The sequence below is a fragment of the Notechis scutatus genome, chromosome 1 (assembly GCF_049901735.1).
Source record: "Notechis scutatus isolate UNSWTSFEM ecotype Mainland chromosome 1, rNotScu1.2, whole genome shotgun sequence".
In the NCBI taxonomy this organism is placed as follows: Eukaryota; Metazoa; Chordata; class Lepidosauria; order Squamata; family Elapidae; genus Notechis; species Notechis scutatus.
In genome coordinates, this window is record NC_142009.1 from 191436024 (window position 1) to 191455997 (window position 19974).

Consider the following 19974-nt stretch of genomic DNA (forward strand, 5'->3'; position numbering starts at 1 on the left):
GTTTTTGGGGTATGGGGAAAAAACCACAGAGTCAGGTAGGGTATTCCAGACATTGACCACTCTGTTGCTGAAGTCGTATTTACTGCAATCAAGTTTGGTGCGATTAACCTTGAGTTTGTATCTATTGTTTACTCACGTGTTGGTATGGTTGAAGCTGAAGTATTCATTGACTGGTAGGACGTTGCAGTGTATGATTTTATATACTATACTTAGATCGGACCGAAGGCGGCATAGTTTTAGGTTTTCTAGGTCTAGAATTTCGAGTCTGGTGGCATAAGGTATTCTGCAACGAGTAGAGGAGTGGAGAACTCTTCTTGTGAAATATTTCTGGACTTTCTCAACTGTGTTAATATCAGATACGTAATGTAGGTTCCAGACTGATGAGCTGTATTCGAGTATTGGTCTAGCAAATGTTTTGTATGCTCTAGTTATTAGTGTAATATTACCAGAGAAAAAGCTACGTAAGATTAGATTAACAACACTTAACACCTTTTTGGCAATGTAATTACAGTGGGCTCTAGCACTTAGGTCATTTGAGATGAATACTCCAAGATCCTTGACAGAGTTTGGATCCTCAACAAGGTCTTGATTATTCAGCCTGTATTTTATTTTCTGATATATATTTTTTTTGCCAATATGTAGGACAGGGCACTTATTTGTTGAGATTTGAAGTTGCCATTTGATTGACCATTCAGATACATAGTCAAGGTCTTTTTGGAGGGTAGTAGTATTGTCTGTGGTGTTGAATAGCTTTACATCATCAGCGAAGAGAACACAGTTGCTCTTGATATGATCACAGAGGTCATTTATGTAGAGTATGAAGAGAGTTGGTCCTATAACACTGCCTTGGGGGACACCACTGTTGACAGGTACAGAATTTGATAGGACGCTCCCAATTTTGACCATTGGTTGTCTGTTTGACATGAATGCTTCTATCCAGTTATGCAGGTGTCCAGAGATACCGTAAGATTTTAGTTTTAGGAGTAGTTTGTCGTGTACCACTGAATCAAAGGCTTCACAGAAGTCTATATAGATTGCGTCTATTGCCCTGATCAAGTTGTGTAGTCCATATGTTTTTGCAGTGTAAGAGTTGCAGATTACATGATAGTTTTTTCCTAAAACCAAATTGTTTATTAGAGAGTAGGTTGCTTGTTTCTAAGTGGAGGATGATGGATTAGTTAATAATTGATTCCATGACTTTACAGGTGATGCAGCATAAAGAGATTGGTCTGTAATTTTCAACTAGGCTGGGGTCTCCCCTTTTGAAGATGGGGATGACCGTGGCTTGTGACCATAGTTTTGGCAAGGAGCTGGTCCTGAAAGATTTTTCAAAGATTATGCTTAGAGGTTCGGCTATGGCAATGGATAGCTTTTTAAAGAAGTAGGCACATATTCCGTCCGGTCCAATAGATAGAGATGGTTTTAGATTGCTTAGTGCTTTTTCAACATTGTCTTCTGTAAAGTCACTATGTATTAGATCATTGTAGTTGTCTGTGGTTCGACTAGGAAATACTGGGCATGATCCATTGCTGTTTACAAATACTGAGCCAAAGAATGTGTTAAAGAGGTTGGCTTTAATAGTGTTGTCATTGCAGTCTTTACCATTAGGTCCTTTCAGGGGTGGGATGGACCTTGAGTCTTTTAGTTTGTTGTTTACAAAATTGTAGAAAGCACAGGTGGAATTGGTGCATAAAAGGTTTTCTTCTTGTTTAATGTGATAATTGGTGCATTCAGTTTTTATCTGGTGGCATAAATACTATAAATAAATATAAATACTAGTTGAAGAAAGGCTGATTACCAATTGCCTTTTGTAATTTTAACTTCAGGGACGCGGTGGCTCAGTTGCTAAGACGCTGAGCTTGTTCATCAGAAAGGTTATGAGAGGCAGTTTAGCGGTTTGAATCCCTAGCACCGCGTAACAGAGTGAGCTCCTGTTACTGGTTCCAACTTCTGCCAACCTAGCAGTTCAAAAGCATGCAAAAATGCAAATAGAAAATAGGGACTACTTTGGTGGGAAGGTAACAGTGTTCCGTACACCTTCGATGTTTAGTTATGCCGGCCACCTGACCACGAAGACGTCTTCGGACAGTGCTGGCTCTTCAGCTTTGTAACAGAGATGAGCACCGCCCCCTAGAGCCAGAAATGACTAGCACGTATGTGCGAGGGGAACCTTTACCTTTAATTTTAACTTCAGTGAATTATCTCATTCTTCCCTATCTGGTACACTTCAAGTGTGTTTAATTACAGTTCCAATTTCTCAAGGTAGCATGCTGGTTGGGGAAGGTAGGCTGGGAGTTGTAGTCCAACATATGAAGTTTAGGGAAGACTAGGTAATTGAGGTTTCTGTAAGTTTTCTGTAAGTAACAATAAATGAACCATCAGAAACCAATGCTGCCTAATAAAAATAGAGTAACATTTTCATTTCATTTGTCCTATTCTAGGCATTAATGAATGCAACGATCCTTCAATTAGTAACTGTGACCACATCTGCACAGATATCCAGACTAGTTTCTATTGTTCATGTCGTCCTGGGTACAGACTCATGTCCAACAAAAGGTCTTGCGATGACATAGATGAATGCAGTGAAACACCGTCAATATGTAGCCAGATGTGTGAGAACACCGTTGGCAGCTACATCTGCAAGTGTGCCCCAGGCTACATTCGTGAACCGGATGGGAGAAGTTGCCGGCAGAACAGTAACATCTCACCTTATCTTATCTTTAGCAATCGCTACTATCTGAGAAATCTCACCACAGATGGCCGGCTTTACTCTCTCATTTTGCAAGGACTCAGAAATGTGGTGGCTCTGGATTTCGACCGGGTGGAAAAAAGACTCTACTGGATTGATGTAGACAGGAAAGTCATAGAAAGAATGTTTTTCAATGGGACAAACAAAGAAACAATAATTAGTGATGGTGTGCCCAATGGTGAAGGCATTGCTGTTGACTGGGTTGGAAGGTATGCCTCTTGCTATTTTTCTGCTCAGTTGGTGTCTTCCTCAGGGTGAATAGATCAATGAATTGGCAATATTCAGATATGATAACATTTCAATTTCCAGTCCTTGGCCATGTTGATTGGCTGGGAATGTAGGGAACTGCTGCCCCCCCAACATCTGGGTGGCACTAGATTGGGAAAGCTGGATTGATAGCAAATCCCCCAGCCATTTCTTTTAGCAATAGCACTTAGACTTATATACCACTTTGTACTGCTTTACAGCCTTCTCTAAGATGTTTACAGAGTCAGCATATTATCCCCAACAATCTGGGTCCTCATTTTACTGATCTTGGAAGTCTGAAAGGCTGAGTCAACCTTGAGCTAGTCAGGATTGAACTGCTGGCAGTCAAAAAAAATTAGCGTGCAATATTTGCATTCTAACCACTGCACCACCACGGCTCGAAAAGCAACAATCTCTTTAAAAGCAATTATTGCAAAATTGTGAAAATTATATTTTTTGTGTATTTCTTCATATTCTTGATTATCCTTATACCAACACTGAAGTATTGTTTTCATACTTTTCATGGAGACCATAGACTATAATGGATAATTATCATCTTAATACATCTTTTAGGAGATAGAAAATGGGTAAAAAATTATTCCAGTGGTAGCAGCGTTAGGGCTTCCAACATTGCCAACAAACACTCCAAATAGTAAATACTGATGCCTTCTAGGTTTTCTTATTTTGCATTGGTATACTAAGAACTACAGATCATAACACTGTAGTGATAAGAGCTTCTCACACCTCTGATTTGGGGGAAGGAAATGTTTCAGCTGTTGCAAGGTCGCAAGCCTCTCTGCCGTTCATTTAAACAATCTGGTATTTTCAGTGTTCTACTGCAAAGATGCCACTACTTTAAGAGTCTCATTAACTATAAGGCGTGGACTTAAAGCAGCAGCATCTTTTTTTCCGGGCTGCTGCAGAATCCTAAAAAAAAATTAAGAAATATCAAGGAGGTGCCATGCTTGTGCTTGAGTGAAATCTAAAGCAATTCTTCGGAATCATTTTTGAGATGTGCACCGCCTTAAAAATGATAGCTTCATGAATCAATGTAATTTAATGCATATTAATATATTTTTCAGTAATTACATTGTAGCAGAGGTGGGCAATCTGAAGCCACAAGGTCACATGATATCCCTAAATTGTTATATTGGTTAATGGAGGCCCTGGCTATTTTACTCAATCAACAGTGCGTAAACCAAGCCAGCAAACATAATCCTTATTGTAATTCTACATAGTGACAAATGCTGTTTTGCAGAGGGAAATGCAGGGACCTGGAATAATGTAATGGTATGTGGGAAAGACCTTGGGAGGTGGGATGAAGAATACTGCCTAGGGACTATTCAGCTGAGAGACAGCACAGCTCACAGCTACATCGTTGGCAGAGCCTCAGAAGAGATACTCCCTACGTTCTTGGGCTGAAAAACTAACTGGGAGAATACCAGATTTGGTTAATATAGCTTTGCAATAGAGTAGAATTACTTTATCTTGTCATATTTACCTTCCTTTCAGATAACTACACCCCAACGGCAATATTCTAGCACTGTGCTAGCCTTTTCTTGCTTTATTTTTCTGCCTTTCAGACCTAAATTGGTAATTAAGAGAAAAAAGATGTCTGTGAAGAAGTAATTGGTGTAATATTCCTTTTGTCAAATATTTCAGAAAACTGTACTGGGTAGATGCTCATAAAGATTGCCTCTATGTAGCTGAGCTCGATGGCCGATTCCGGAAAAAACTAACTGATCGGTGCCTGGATCCTAACAACACTTTCTGTTTTCAGTATCCTAGAGCAATTGTTGTTCATCCTAAATATGGGTAAGCTGGTTCAGTATTTTCTTCAATGAATTTAAAGAATTTAACCTATTGTGTTCAATTGTAACAAATGTTCTCACAATTGCAAAATTGAAAGAGGTCAGCTAAATCAACAAGCATCGGATCAGTACAAGAATTCAAGTGAGAGCATAGAATTACAGTATAGTTACTTGTTAGTATAATGGCTAATAAAGATTTTTTAAAAAGCAAATTGCAAAATAATGGAAACTGATCAAGGAGAGATTTGACCTAGGTAGAAATAAGGAGAAATTTTCTTGCCCAGAAATCAGTCCTCTCATTTTGAGGCTAGATATCTTTTTGGTTAATTGTGCTGCTGTGCTAGATAAATCAGATGTAGTAGTGTATTTAAAAAAAATGAAGGTGAATTCAATCGAAAAGATTTCAAGAATAAAAGAAAGGATTGTTCTGGCAATTTCTCAAAGAACTCACACAATTTTTTTTTAAAGTTCTGAATTATATTAAAACTCGGATTGATACAAACTAGAACCTGAGTGACATCAAGATGTTGACTTCAATTATTAGAATTCTCAGCTATAGTTATGCTGTAAAGAGAATTCTGTAAGTCCATGTATTGATTTTCACTCAGGGAGCTAGCCTTGATTGAACTCAAAAACTAATCAGAGTTAAACCATGGTAGCATTTGTGCAGGCTAGACAAGAAGGAAGGAAGGAAGGAAGGAAGGAAGGAAGGAAGGAAGGAAGGAAAGAAAGAAAGAAAGAAAGAAAGAAAGAAAGAAAGAAAGAAAGAAAGAAAGAAAGAAAGAAAGAAAGAAAGAAAGAAAGAAAGAAAGAAAGAAAAAGAAAGAGACAACTCTATCTTTGAAGAAGGAAATAATATTGTAATATTTTTGCCAGTGCCAGTGGCATGGATTTTTTTTATGAAGTCACTAGGACTTTTGACTCAAAAGATTCAAAGGAAACTTCACTATAATTTGTTTGTCTGAATCTGCAAGATGCCTTCTTTAATTACTTTCTTGCCAATTTCAAAGTACAACAGCAAGTCATTCAGCTGTTGAATGTGTCAAAAGATTGAGCATTGCAGTCATTTTACTTTACTCCCAATTCGTAAAACATTTGTGTGTGCATATCTGTCTGAGCCTCTATCAATTTTAATCCTTTTATATGAAATAATTTATCCCAACCTGCAGCAAATATTAGATTAAAATTCTCAGGGCCTTTCACAGCAGCAATATATTTTAAAGATTAAAAAAACTCCTATTGCTGTCTGGAGGTTGCTGTAATAAATTTTCTCCTTTGCTGTGTGTTTGCTTATTTTGCGGTGTGGTTTTTTTTCTTTTTCACCCTTTCATCCTTTTGTCCAGGGAAATGTATCTATTTTTGTATTACCTTCAACCCCTCCAGCAAATTATGGATTTGTCTTCTATTGCATTTATTAAAACAGACAAGTCTACTGGACAGATTGGGCACAGCGAGCGTATATCGGACGCGTGGGAATGGACGGCAAGAATAAGACGGTGATTATCTCTGCCAAGTTAGAGTGGCCTAATGGACTTACCATAGATTACACCAACGACAAGCTCTACTGGGCAGACGCCCATCTAAACTACATTGAGTACGTACATAGAGAAGAATAAAGCAACTGGGTAACTCTTCCTATCAGATTTTGAGGGTTATCAAATTAGCGTTAGCTTTTAGTGGCAGCTTTAATTCAGTTAAAATGCACATGATCTGTAGTTACCAATCAGAAAACTACTTGCTCTGTGATTTCAGCACAACAATTAGCAATCAGTAATAATAAAAGAATTCCAGATCTTCATAATGTGGCGTGCTGTAAGGCATAGTAATGCATAAACTGCTCTTTTGTTTTGCTGAATCATCTTCTGTTTTATTACATTGTAAAAATCTAATGTTCTTAATGGTAATTCAACAAATAGGTATCTAAGTGCTAGGATAAGGACTGTTCTGGTGGAACTAATCTAGTTAATTTCACTTACTAGAGCTAGTTTGGCTTAGTGATTAAGGCATCAGGCGATAGAAACTGGGAGGTCTCAGTTCTAGTCCTACCATAGCCATAAAAGCTGGGTGACCTTGGACAAGTCATTCTCTTTTAGCCCAACCCACCTCACAGGGTTGTTGTTCTGGGGAAAATTAGAGGACGAAGGCTTATTAGATAGGTTTACCACCTTGAGTTGTTTATAAAAATAATAAAGGTGGGATGTTAATAAAGTAATAATAAAATAATAATAATTAATAGAACTGCTTCTAGTTGGTAAAACGTGCAGTTCACCTGTATGCTCTCCTTGAGCCCTGAATTCTGTATTAAAATTTGAGGATATTTTTGAAGCCAATATGAGATGGCAAAGCATGTTTTAAAAAAAGATTAAGTGGAATAGAGTAGACAGATACCTGGCTTACAAGTTTTATTTTTTACTAGACCCCCCTAAACACCATCAAGATTAGACCATCCAGTATAACATTCAAAATTCAGTCCAAAATTAATTAATTTTGAATCGTTGGTTTTGTTCAGAATCAAAATGTTTTGTTTATTACTCAATTTTATTTTCTAACACAAAACACAAAGGTCCTGCTTGGATAAAAGTTAGGATGAGCAAGTGTGACTATGCCAGAACAGTACATCTATTCCTTCTCATTTGGTTCCTCTTTAAAATGCGCTAACTAAATCAGAATAACTAGAGTGAAAAAGTTTAATGCTAATAAACTTTTACTTGGATTCTATCCTTTCATTCCTTTTAACAACAGTGAATCCGGAGAAATAGTAAATGAATAATCTCTCCTTGACTGCAAAGCTTAGTTTGTTTGCCTTGAAATTCATTTCACTTTCAGGATTAACTAAGTCAGAATGTAGATCAGCATATTTACTTATGAAGTAAGTACAGATAGTCCTTGGCTTACGACCACAATCAAGCCCAACATTTATGTTTGCCGAGCGAAACATTTTTAAGCAAGTTTTGCTCCATTTTACGACTTTTCTTGCCACTGTGGTCAAGCGAATCATTGCAATGGTTAAGTTAGGAGCACGGTTGTTAAGTGAATCTGGCTTCCCCAATTGACTTTGGTCATCAGAAGGTCACAAAGGGGGATCATATGACCCCGGAATGCTGCAACGGTCATAAATGCGAACCAGTTGCCAAGCATTTGAATTTTGATCGTGTAACCATGGGGATGCGGCAGCAGCTGTAAGTGTGAAAAAATGGCCCCGAGTCCCTTTTTTCAGTGCTGTTGTAACTTTGAACGGCCACTAAATGAACTGCTTTAAGTCAAGGACTTCATAAGTAATCCTTATAAAAATATAGAAATCCAAAAAAAAAATTGAAAAGTAATATTTTGTCTGATTGTGGCCATAAGTATAATTACTATTTAGTTTCCACTCTTTTGGAAGCAAGCAGAATGTGGATTAGGGATTTTGTTGCCCTTTTTTTCCTCTTCAGTGTTATGTATTATGTTTTCTTCTTATAGGTACTCAGATCTTGATGGCCAGCATCGTCATACTGTGTATGATGGGGTGTTGCCTCATCCGTTTGCAATTACAATTTTTGAGGATACTATCTATTGGACTGACTGGAACACAAGGACCATTGAAAAGGGAAATAAATATGACGGAACAGGCAGAGTGGTTCTAGCGAACACCACTCACAGGCCCTTTGATATTCATGTCTATCACCCCTACAGGCAACCAATAGGTAAGGGGTTTATTTCATGTGAGTAGGTCTGGATTCTGGCTTTAGCCTTGTCATGAAAGTAGGAAGTGGAAAGATGTGAGCAGTTTACAAAGCTATACTTCGAACTGTTTTGTCTAACTGCTTGCATTGGTTTTTAGTATGTGCTATTATCTTCAGTTTAAATTTATGCTCGGTAATGATTTGGATTATCAGTTCCTTCTGCTGAACATGCTGATGTAGTTTTTGACTTGCTCGGATTTTCAGTCCGTTATCTGTCCCGTATGCCAGTCCTCAAGCCGATCTGCCATTTCTCATGGGTGTCAACTCATAAAATATTTCTCTGGTCTTTTAGAGTTGCCAACAGAAAGGGGTGGGGGAGTAGTGCAGCAGCTTGCAAAACCAAAACTGCTTTCCATAAATGTTCTCATCGATAGTTTCCAGGCAACCGAAGTTTCTGTCACGCAAAATTCTAACTGGAGAGTATGATTGATGACTCTTGGCTATGGATGTGTCCCATTGGAGAATATGAATTACGATACACCCAGGGGGTGGGGGGATACCAGGGTCAAGGGTGACAATGAATGATGTGTCTCAGAGTCAGCCAACCCAGGCAGCACTGGCATATCTTCTCCTAATAAATCATCTTTAAGCTTTGAAAAACCGGCTAGAGACTCATGATTTAAATGGGGGTAACTACCAGCGCCCTGACAGCGGGTTTTGCAAGAGATGAAAGGAAAAAACCGAACACAATCTACTATCAGCCCCTGATTAACATATTCATATAACTCATCACTAATTTCCATTTAATAAGCCAGGGAACTTTTTTTCCAGGATGTTAAGTAGGTTGAATACAGATAGTCCTCGACTTATGACTACAATGGAGCCCAAACTTTCCATTGTTAAGTGGGGTATTTGTTAAGCGAGTTTTGTCCCATGTGATGACATTTCTTGCCACAGTTTAGAAGTGAATCACTGCAGTTGATAAGTTAGTGACCCGGTTGTTAAGTGAACCTGGCTTCCCCATGGATTTTGCTCGTCAGAAGGTTGCAAAAGGGGATCCCATGACCCCGGGACATAGCAATGGTCATAAATATGAACCAGTTGCTAAGCATCTGAATTTCGATCTCATGATCATGGAGATCCTACAAAGGCTGTAAGTGTGAAAAATCATCATAAGTCACTTTTTTCAGTGCCATTATAATTTTAAATGAACTGTTGTAACTCGAGGACTCCCTGTATTCCATTTAAACACTTTCACATAGGGCCAACGTAGCGAACAATTCAAATATTGTCTTTGGGTCCAACATATCCTGATCCAGATCTGTAGGTTAAAATGCAAACATTTTGGATTGATAGAGCAAAAATTGGAGCATTCTTGACCATTTTATTAGCAATAATGTCATTTGTGGTATTTTGGTGATGGGGAATAATTAGATATTTCTCACCTTTTTTTTTTTTTTTTTTACTAGTAAGCAATCCTTGTGGGACCAACAACGGTGGCTGTTCTCATCTGTGCCTAATAAAAAATGGTGGCTCCGGTTATTCCTGTGAATGTCCTGATAACTTTATGGTAATGCAGTTGGGCAGCACAGCTCACTGCCTCCCAATGTGCTCCAGCACTCAATTCCTGTGTGCTGACACTGAAAGGTAGGCATATGCAATGACACAATTGCTTTATTTGTTGCATTGTATGTCCTATATTTCAAAGGATACTTCCAATTAGGATGCTGTATGTTACTGCTTGACTCTCATTTAATAGCACTAGAAATAGCACTTAGCCTTATATACTGCTTCACAGTGGTTTACAGTCCTCTCTAAGCAGTTTGCAGAGTCAGCATATTGCCCCCCAACAATTTGAGTCCTCATTTTACCCACCTCGGAAAGATGGAAAGCTGAGTCAACCTTGAGCCGGGTGAAATTTGAACTGCCAAATCGCAAGCAGACGGCAGTCAGCAGAAGTAGCCTGGAGTATGGCACTCTAACCACTGTGCCACCGTGGCTAATCAGTAAGAAAAAGAGTTGTCTACACTCAGTGAGCTTTATGTAGAATGAGGATCTGAATCAGAAATTCTCCATTTTAGTCTGACCTTCTACTCACTATCCCAGCCTTCCCTCCCTGGTACTTCTAGAAGGTTGGATTACAATCCCCAGAATTTCCAGCCAGCAACTTCAAGAGTCACTGGCCTTTGGAGAGCCCAGTAGCATAGGATTCCTCATTTCTACTTCTTCAGTAACATTACCTCTTGTCACTTTGCTACCAGGGAGGCTGGGGTGCTATTCAAACGATCAGCTTGACCAAAGTCAGGGGTGTCAAACTCACAATGACACATTGTTGTCACGTAACGTATCACAACGTTTCCCCCCTTCGCTAAACCAGGGGTGGGCACGGCCAGCTTGTGATGCATCCGGCCTACAGGCCACGAGTTTGACACCCGTGGACTAAGTTCTGCAATGCTTTGGGTTGAAAAAGGAAAAGACTCTTCTTCACTTGCAGCATCTGCCGCAAGCTATGCATTTGTACTTTGTATCTGCAAACTCCTGCAAAGAAACATATTTTCTGTTTCCCATAGATGCATTCCTATCTGGTGGAAATGTGATGGCCAAAGAGATTGTCGGGATGGGTCCGATGAACCTCCTACATGTCCAGTTAGATACTGCCGTGTCGGGCAATTCCAATGCAATGATGGCAACTGTACTAGTTCCCACTACTTGTGCAACACTGTCCCAGAGTGTCCTGATGGATCCGATGAAGATCATGTGCTTTGTGGTATGTGGCAAGCTCTCTAATCTATTCATAAATATCACCCAGGTATTTATCATGACCATAAACAGATTTAGACGATTCAGTTTCTATGAGTAGGAAATAGACAGACCTCAACAGAATAGCCATTATAACCCACCCAAGACCAAAGCTGCTTTGAGTTTTTAGTACATTCACCAGGTTCATGACTTGGGACTCTCTAGATTTTCATGCTGTCATGATGTCTACGGAGATTCTCAGTCCTCCAGGTCACAGTTGTCCCAAAGATGTTTTTTTTTTTTTCAAGAGGCAACTGGACTTCCTGGTTTCTCTTTCGCTTCCTCATCCAAGAAGCTTCTTCATGCTGTCAAGATTTTCTGAGAGTCGAAATTCCATTGCATCTGGAAGGCACCTGGCCTGGAAAAGGCAGCTCCATATTGATGTTTCTCTGTATAAAATGTTTCCATCTATCTGGATGTCAGGGTTTTCAGGATTTTAAAAAAATTTTTTGCCGTTCTCTGAATGAAATTGTATCACAAATTTTGTTAGCAATGTAAAATTCTGGTTTCTTTTAGCCAATCACCAATGCGAATCTCACCAGTGGCAATGCGCTAACAAACGATGCATCCCGGAAGCCTGGCAGTGTGACCGAGAAGATGACTGTGGTGATAATTCAGATGAGGATAGCGCTCATTGTGCCAGCAGAACTTGTCCTCCAGGCCAATTTGAATGTAACAATGGCCGATGCATCCCCCAGACCTGGAAATGTGATGTGGATAATGATTGTGGTGATAACTCAGATGAACCATTCCATGAATGCAGTAAGCAAAACACATTTTGAGCTACTTTATCATTGCTATACCAATTAAGAGAATGAGTATGCAGGGGAATAACTCTCCATGGTGCATCTTTCCTGTTATGCATATTGCAGAAATCACACCAGTCACATTGCTTCCAGTTGAAGAAACGCCTGATCCTTTATGCATGAATATTAATCTTGACTAAACAAATAATCACTTCCATGTTGAAAGGGATGGAAGAACCTGCCTTTATTTGCCTGTAGTCACTTTAAGGGAGTTCACTTTGTACTTTGATGTGAAAGACTTCAAGGAAAAACCTACTAATAGTTTGGAACTGTTCCACTGCTTTTCCTGCCCCATCTCTTCTTTCCTTTTCTAAAAGTAAAGGACTCCTCTGTTTTTGGAAATCTATTTGGGAAAGAGGCAGGGTCCCTATCATTCCTGATTTGAAACAATTAACCTTTTAGAGTACTACCTGGTATCTATAAGTCCCATCAAACTCTGATTTTATTTCTGAACTGATGCATAATACATCAGACTCAAATACCATTCTAATCACGTATAATATGCCACCTGTAAGGGAGGTAGAAATGTAATGTAAAATCCAACTGAGCCGTTTTATATTAAATCAACAAATCTATTGAATCCATGTATCACAGCAGGAAAAGATTATGTTTGAGACTGAGGGATATCTCTACACTTCAATTTTTTAAAAAGAATTGAGTATATACCAAAGCCATTGAGCCCTGAATTTGGGTCTGTTGAACCAAATTATCAGGGCCTAGCAACTTTGGTATACAATGAATACTTATTGACAAAATCTTATGCTAATGGGAGAGAATTAGGCCAGTACAATTTTAAGGTTATAAAACAGTTAGGAAAAACTGTAGTTAGATATAATTCTAATTCTATCATAAGTAAAGGGATCACTTCTGATAAGGGACAATATCAATGAAGAATAGAAGTTTTTAAAGTCAATGTTTCCCTATTGGTATTATCAAGATATATTGGGCATCATCTCCCAATTACTGGGTGTAGGAAGTTGCCTGATTAAGGAAGGCTATTTTATTTATTTATCTACATAGTATACATTTTTTAAAAATAGTCACTTGTTAAGCACCTTTATGTGGAAAATGCTTAATTGAATTGAAAAATAAATATATATTAGTGATTATAGCTTATTTACTATTGCATTTTTGAAAATAACCTTGGTGTGTTGCTTATTATTTTCTCTAATAAAGAATTTGATCAGAAAGCAATGTAACTTTTTCTCTCCTTTTGTTTTAGTGGGTCCTGCCTATCGATGTGATAATTATACAGAATTTAGCTGTAGGACCAATTACCGCTGCATCCCTCTCTGGTCTGTCTGCAACGGTTACAATGACTGCAGAGACAACAGTGATGAACAAGGCTGTGGTAAGTTTAGGAGCTGCAAAATGGATGCCTTGTAAAAACGGAGAGCCCCATATTTGCTTCTGTGCCGCTTGCAAGCAATGCCTCTATGAGAATGTTGGTGGCAGGAATGTCACAGTAATGGATGCTTTTCATGTGCTAAGACATGGGAGGTCATTAACAGCACTTGAAATTAAGGACCTGGGAGGTAAATTATTTACAGGAATTGAAATTGTTGATTTTCTCTATTATTTGCTCTTGTGAAGGTCCAAATTATCTGAAATTATCATCTAGTTGTTACTGTCTACATTCAATTGCTGTTGTTCCCGCTCAAGGTGCAACGGAATTTGTGCTTATTTGCTGTGAATTCAAACATAGACTTATGAGGGTCTTTTCATCTGGGCATATTTTTGTTAAGTGGGAAGAATAGCCAGTTTGGTGTGGCGGTTAAGGCACCAGACTCCAAACCAGGACGCTGTGAGTTCTAGTCCCACCCGAAAGCTCTCTGGTCAGCTCTCTTTCAGCTAGTCATGTTCTCTCAACCCAACTCGCCTCACAAGATTATTTCTGTCAGGCAGATAAGTGGAGGAAAGAGGATTAGTATGTTTGCCACCTTGAATTTATTTATAACAATAATAAAGGCAAGATATACATAATTATATATGATTATCTTTTAAAGCTTTTCCGAATATTTGACAAATCCCCAAAGGCTGTGCATAAATGGTAAAGGAAATTTGCTTGAAATAAAATAAAAAATCAAAGAGCTCCATTGCTAGGAGAAAGTAGTGTAAGGTGGTAATGGGTGATAGTGAGAGGGTAGAACTTCTTAATGTACGTTTTGTGCCTGCCTTCTCTCGGAAAATACATAGAGCCCTAGCTGGTGTTCATTGTGCCACTGGGGAATGAGAAAACTGCAACTTAAGACAGACAAGGAGAGAGTAAGAGAGACCTTGACTAAATTAAATGAATACATGTATCCAAGATGACATGGATTTACATTCCAGGGTACTGAAGCAGAAATGATCACCAAATCATTCTCAGTAATCTTAGCAAAATCCTGAAAGGGAGGTTCTGAAAGACAGGAGGGAAGTAAATCTCATAATACTCTACTTAAAATAAAATTGCAAAATAGGGCTGTAGAAGATACTACCCCTGTTATAAATGGACTAATATAGTAGGTGATCGAAAGCCTGCTTAATATCTCCACTTCAGCTAGGAGGGAACTATCTAGGGAGGCCACAGGCCTCTGCCCTGGGCCAGGTGCTGTTCAACACTTGTCAGTGATATGGCCCGAGGTTAGAATGGATGATACAAAGCTGAGAGGAAACTGGCTAACATTTAAACGAAATAAGTGTTTCAAAGATTCACTGCAGACAGGTGTGAGCAGTGGGCTGAAATGAACAGGAGGGGATTTAACAAATGTAATAGTTGGTGCGAGGGGGGGGGGAGTAAGGCATGAGTATAAAATGGAGGAGTTAAATTGCCTGCCAGGAGTTAAATTTCCTTTGCTTTACAGACCTGTGAAAGTTATAAATGTGAGGCTTGCTTGCAAAGTTAGCTTTTCATCACCCTCCTAACTGCAGTTGGTTCTTGAACAAGGCAGTCACTATGTGAAGACTACCTGTATTTCTTTTTCAAAGTATGCCCTTTGAGGAATCACTTCCAACAAAGTCTTTTACTGTTTAATTTTCTGCTGTTGCCATCCCTGTACCAACCTTATTTGTGCATCTCTTCTTTCCAAGTTGCATTTGAGAAAGGTGTGTTAATTGTTCCTGGCAAGTGATTTCTCTCTGCCTTGGGCACATGTGTGTTCTTGCAGAATCCCTAACTTGTGATCCTTTGGGAGATTTCCGTTGTGATAATCACCGGTGTATTCCTCTGCGATGGAAATGCGATGGAAACAATGACTGTGGGGATAACTCCGATGAACAAAACTGCAGTAAGGGCTTTCCCTTTTTTTTTTTTCCTTTAACCAAAAACTGCAGTGTTGGTTGCTTTGGGGGAGGTGGGTTGGAGGGGGGAATCTGTCCCTTCCAAACTGCATAATTTCCAATACTTTCAATGAAAAAATTAGCAAGTGAGCAACAGTGTCAACCTATTTAGGTATTCTGTTCTGAATGAATTTGCAAAAGTTCAAACCGTGTTCGAATGATTCTTATTGCAAGGTCCTCGTGAATGCACAGAAAGTGAGTTTCGGTGTGCAAACTTGCGCTGCATTCCTTCTCGGTGGCTGTGTGACCATGACAATGACTGTGAAGACAACTCAGATGAACTAGACTGTGGTGTGTATTTGTCATTCCTTTGACTTTATGCATCTGTCCTCCCCTCTCCCTCTCTCCCCCTCTCTTTCTCTCTCCTCTCTCTCTCTCTCTCTCTCTCTCCCCCTCCCTCCCTCCCTCCCTTCCTTTCTCTCTCTTCCCTGCCCCCAACCAAACCACCCACCTCATGGCTTTTAAAGAAAAGAAAAGATTTCAGTAGTTATTTACTCTCCTTTTCAGAACTAAGGACCTGCCACCCAGGTTTTTTCCAATGCAACAGTGGCCACTGTATTGGAGAACGATTCCGGTGCGACGGTAGCGCGGACTGCCTCGATTTCTCTGACGAAGCATCTTGTCGTGAGTTCTCTGATTCGTGGCAGAAACTTGATGCCAGTTCCTTATAATATCATGTCTTTTTTTTTTTTTTTTTGTGAGGCTGGGAAAATAAATGGCTACCTTTCTTTTCTACAACGAGATGAATGTCAAGAAATACTGAATGCAATCAGGATGAGCAGAAATGATAAAAAGAGAATTCTGGCATCACTGTAGGACTCTTTCTCCCCCCTGCCCTATTCAGCACAGTCTCCCAGATCCCTAAAATCTGCTCTATAATCCTCAACTTTTAAGGTTGCCGGATACAAGAGAAATCAGATACAGGTAGTCCTTGAATCACGACCACAGTTGAGACCAGAATTTTTGTGGTTAAACAAGTTGTTAAGTGAGTCACAGCCAATTTTACGACTTTCTGTGCCAGGGTTGTTAAGCAATTCACTTGCCGTTGCTAAGTTAATAACATGGTTGTTAAGCGACTCTGGCTTCTCCCCATTGACTTTGTCAGAAGCCAGCTGAGAAAGTCGCAAATAGCGATCACCTGACTCTGGGCTAATGCCGCTGTTGTAAATATAGGCCAACTGCCTCATGTGACCGTGGCAATGCTACAATGGTTGTAAGTGTGTGTACCAGTTTTAAGTAAGTTTTTGCAGTGCCGTTGTAACTTTCACTAAACAAATGGTTGTAAGTTAAGGATTACCTGTACACACTTTATTCTGCCTGATTACTTTTTTTAAAATAATTTATTTCCTGTTTCTACTCCACATTATATTTTTCTACACAAGCTCTGTACCCAATCTTTCTGGCTCTGCGGACTGGCAGCAGCTGTGGCACTGGGCAGGGAAGGTTTTGTATGCGCACCTGTTGCTTGCACCTTCGCACGCTCGCCCACCACTTCCCAACAACCACCGACCCCAACGGGCTGTGGACTGGTATCAGTGGACTAGGATTTGGAGACCCCTGCAGTACAGGATAAAGCAATACTCCTTAAAAAGGAAAAGATACCCCTTATTAAAGTCATATTAAAGTTGCTATTACTAAATCCCTCTAAAGCAGGAGTCTCAAACTTGCGGCCTGCGGGCCAATTGTGGCCCGCAGGACAATATCCTGTGGCCCCCACCGTGATATGAAAGTATAATATTAGTGCGGCCCGCAGGGGGAATGGACCTCTGAAGGAAGTCCCGCCCGCCGTTCCTCGTCGTGGCTTCTTCTCCACCCTGAACTTTAACAAGTCCAAGTACAGGTCCAGACTTTCTGATGATCATCTTCAAGCCATACTGAGGGTCTCAAGTGCCTCCTCTCTCAAGCCAAATGTGGCTCAGATATGTGAGAGGAAGCGTTGTCAAGTCTCTGGCAGCAAGGGGTAAGCTGGAGAAGCCATGTTCTGAGGAACTGTTCATGATCTTCATTCAATGTTCCATTCATGTGTTCAGGACAGTTCATGTATTGGAGAAATCATTAACTGTTGATGACATTTGAGGATATTTTTTTAACAACGTTTTTTGTGGAATCCCTTATGCGGCCCAGCCTCACCCAGACTCTGCCTCCAGCGGCCCCCAGGTAAATTGAGTTTGAGACCTCTGCTCTAAAGTCAGGATCCAATGAACTAATAATTAGCAATATGTTAGTAAGAGGGAAAACATTCACTAGATCATAGAAAATGAGATTATGTATGAAGAAAAAGATTAAGAAATCGCTTGCGTAGTATTACAAGGACCATGATATTAAAATTGAATGTCTTTTTATCAGCCACTCGCTATCCAAATGGTTCTTACTGTCCCCCTTCAATGTTCGAGTGCAAGAACCACATCTGTATTCAGCCCTATTGGAAATGTGATGGTGATGACGACTGTGGAGATGGGACAGATGAAGAACTCCAGTTCTGCTGTAAGCTGAAGATTTGTTGTTGTTTTTAAAGCCCACTCTTAGGTCCATCTATCTTTGGACCATCTTTGAAATACCAGAAAATTAGAACTGAGAAGTTGATTTTATATTTGAATGATAGATTGGCAACCACATACTTAACTTTCCATATCCTAACCTCCTCTTGGATTCAAGATCAGCTTTTTCTGTTACACGGAGAAGGGTGCCTTTTGAGAATACACACAGGTTCTTAGATCTTTGATTTTGGCATATGCATTTTTGTAGCTAATGGAATTGACGAATAATGTAGCAAATGAAATTCAGAGATTAAAAGGTAAAGGTAATGATTCCCCTCACATATATGTGCTAGTTGGGCAGTGCTCATCTCTGTTTCAAAGCCAAAGAGCCAGCACTGTCCGAAGACGTCTCCATGGTCATGTAGCTGGCATGACTAAATGTCAAAGGCACATGGAACGCTGTTACCTTCCCACCAAAGTGGTCCCTATCTGTTTACTTGCATTTTTATGTGCTTTTCAACTGCTAAGTTGGCAGAAGCTGGGACAAGTAGCTTAAAACGGAGCTTACCCCGTTACATGGCAGTAGGGATTCGAACCACCGAACTGCCAACCTTTTTGATTGACAAACTCAATGTCTTAGCCACTGAGCCACCTTGTCCCTTTATACAGAGATTACTAAAATTTATACAGAGATTACTAAGATCATACAGAGATTACTAAGCATATAAACAAACCTGAGCCTGAGGGGGAAATTAGAAAATTAATCAGGGAGTCGGAAGTTTTTCATGTCAACCTGAAAAGAATCTCAAGAAGCTTTCTCAGATCTACTCGTGATAAACTCAGAGAACAACGTAGGAACAATATAAATTCAATATAAATATAAATAATATAAATATAAATATTCAATTTATATTTAAATATTTAATGTAAATATTTAATTTATATTTAAATATTCAATATAAATATAAATTCAACTTTTTTCAGATAAAATAAATTTATAAATAAATAAGGGTGCATTAGACTCTGTCTGACATCAGGATAGCTGTCCAAAAACAGAATAGTGCAGAGCTAAATTTGCAATGGATGAAAGCCAGTAAAAGAAAGATCAACTTCACAGTTTCCTTCCCGGATCAGAGTGGAGCTGCTGTTGTGGGCTTGGGAAAGAAATTCAGAAACCAGGTTCTGCAGGCTTTTCCTACCTGGTATTAACTAGAATTAATATTGGCCAGATGTTAACCACAGATAATAGGATGGCATAACTCTGACGAGACAGGATTAGTGAGTCCCTGAATGTATACCTGTCGCTGATTATGGGTAATTTAAGCTACATGCTTTCATTAGTCCATCATCCTTAAATATATGAATTTAAGTAGTAGTTTAGCACTACCGTATAACATTCAGGAAGTATTTTGAAACAGTGACCCATAAACAATATTTAAACTCTTGTGACCTCTCCAATTTCAGTGGATGTTGTCTGTGAGCCCCCTTACCGCTTTCGTTGTGAGAATAATCGCTGCATCTACAGCCAGGAGTTGTGTAACCAGGAGGATGACTGCGGAGATGGAAGCGATGAGAAAGAAGAGCATTGTAGGTTTATCCATTTATCTGAACTACAGGAATGAATAGATGAATTTGCTGTTTTGTTGTCTTGGGTTCAGATGCTCATACCTATGTTTATCCTCTTAACTTTGTCCATATAGTTTGCAGAATAATAATTTACTAGTTATCACAAAGTTATGCAAAGTGTGCATGTCCTTTTTTTTAATGCAGGCAAAGAACCTACTCCCAAACCTTGCACTCCTGAAGAATTTAAGTGTGGCAATGGAAATTGTATCCCATTGCATTATGTCTGTGATAATTATGATGACTGTGGAAACCACTTTGATGAGCTCGGCTGCAGTGAGTATTGTTGTGGTTGCATGGACATTATTATGTATTTTTTTGTTTTCTTGCAGGATTTCTCAGATGGGGTGAAGTGGAAACTTCATGTTTCAGGGCGATTGAAAATTGTGGGGAAATCCATTGAAGTAAAACAATCCCCGAAAGAGAAAATGCCTCCCAATCTGATCTGTCACAATGAACTATGATGTCTCTCTCCCTTTCTTA

At 39.4% G+C, this 19974-nt stretch overlaps 1 protein-coding gene across 2 annotated transcripts in view; it reads left to right on the forward strand.

Moving 5' to 3' along the window:
* The window catches only part of LRP2 (LDL receptor related protein 2), a 144667-nt gene that overhangs the window by 102497 nt on the left and 22196 nt on the right, over positions 1–19974 (forward strand). For both annotated transcript variants that reach the window (XM_087949765.1, XM_087949766.1), the window contains exons 50-63: positions 2442–2958; positions 4658–4810; positions 6230–6400; positions 8266–8489; positions 9938–10115; positions 11039–11235; positions 11784–12029; positions 13296–13424; positions 15220–15339; positions 15566–15682; positions 15899–16015; positions 17738–17875; positions 19333–19455; positions 19639–19767. In XM_087949765.1, coding sequence (XP_087805891.1) covers positions 2442–2958; positions 4658–4810; positions 6230–6400; positions 8266–8489; positions 9938–10115; positions 11039–11235; positions 11784–12029; positions 13296–13424; positions 15220–15339; positions 15566–15682; positions 15899–16015; positions 17738–17875; positions 19333–19455; positions 19639–19767 — 2559 coding nt within the window. The remainder of the gene's footprint in view (positions 1–2441; positions 2959–4657; positions 4811–6229; positions 6401–8265; positions 8490–9937; positions 10116–11038; positions 11236–11783; positions 12030–13295; positions 13425–15219; positions 15340–15565; positions 15683–15898; positions 16016–17737; positions 17876–19332; positions 19456–19638; positions 19768–19974) is intronic.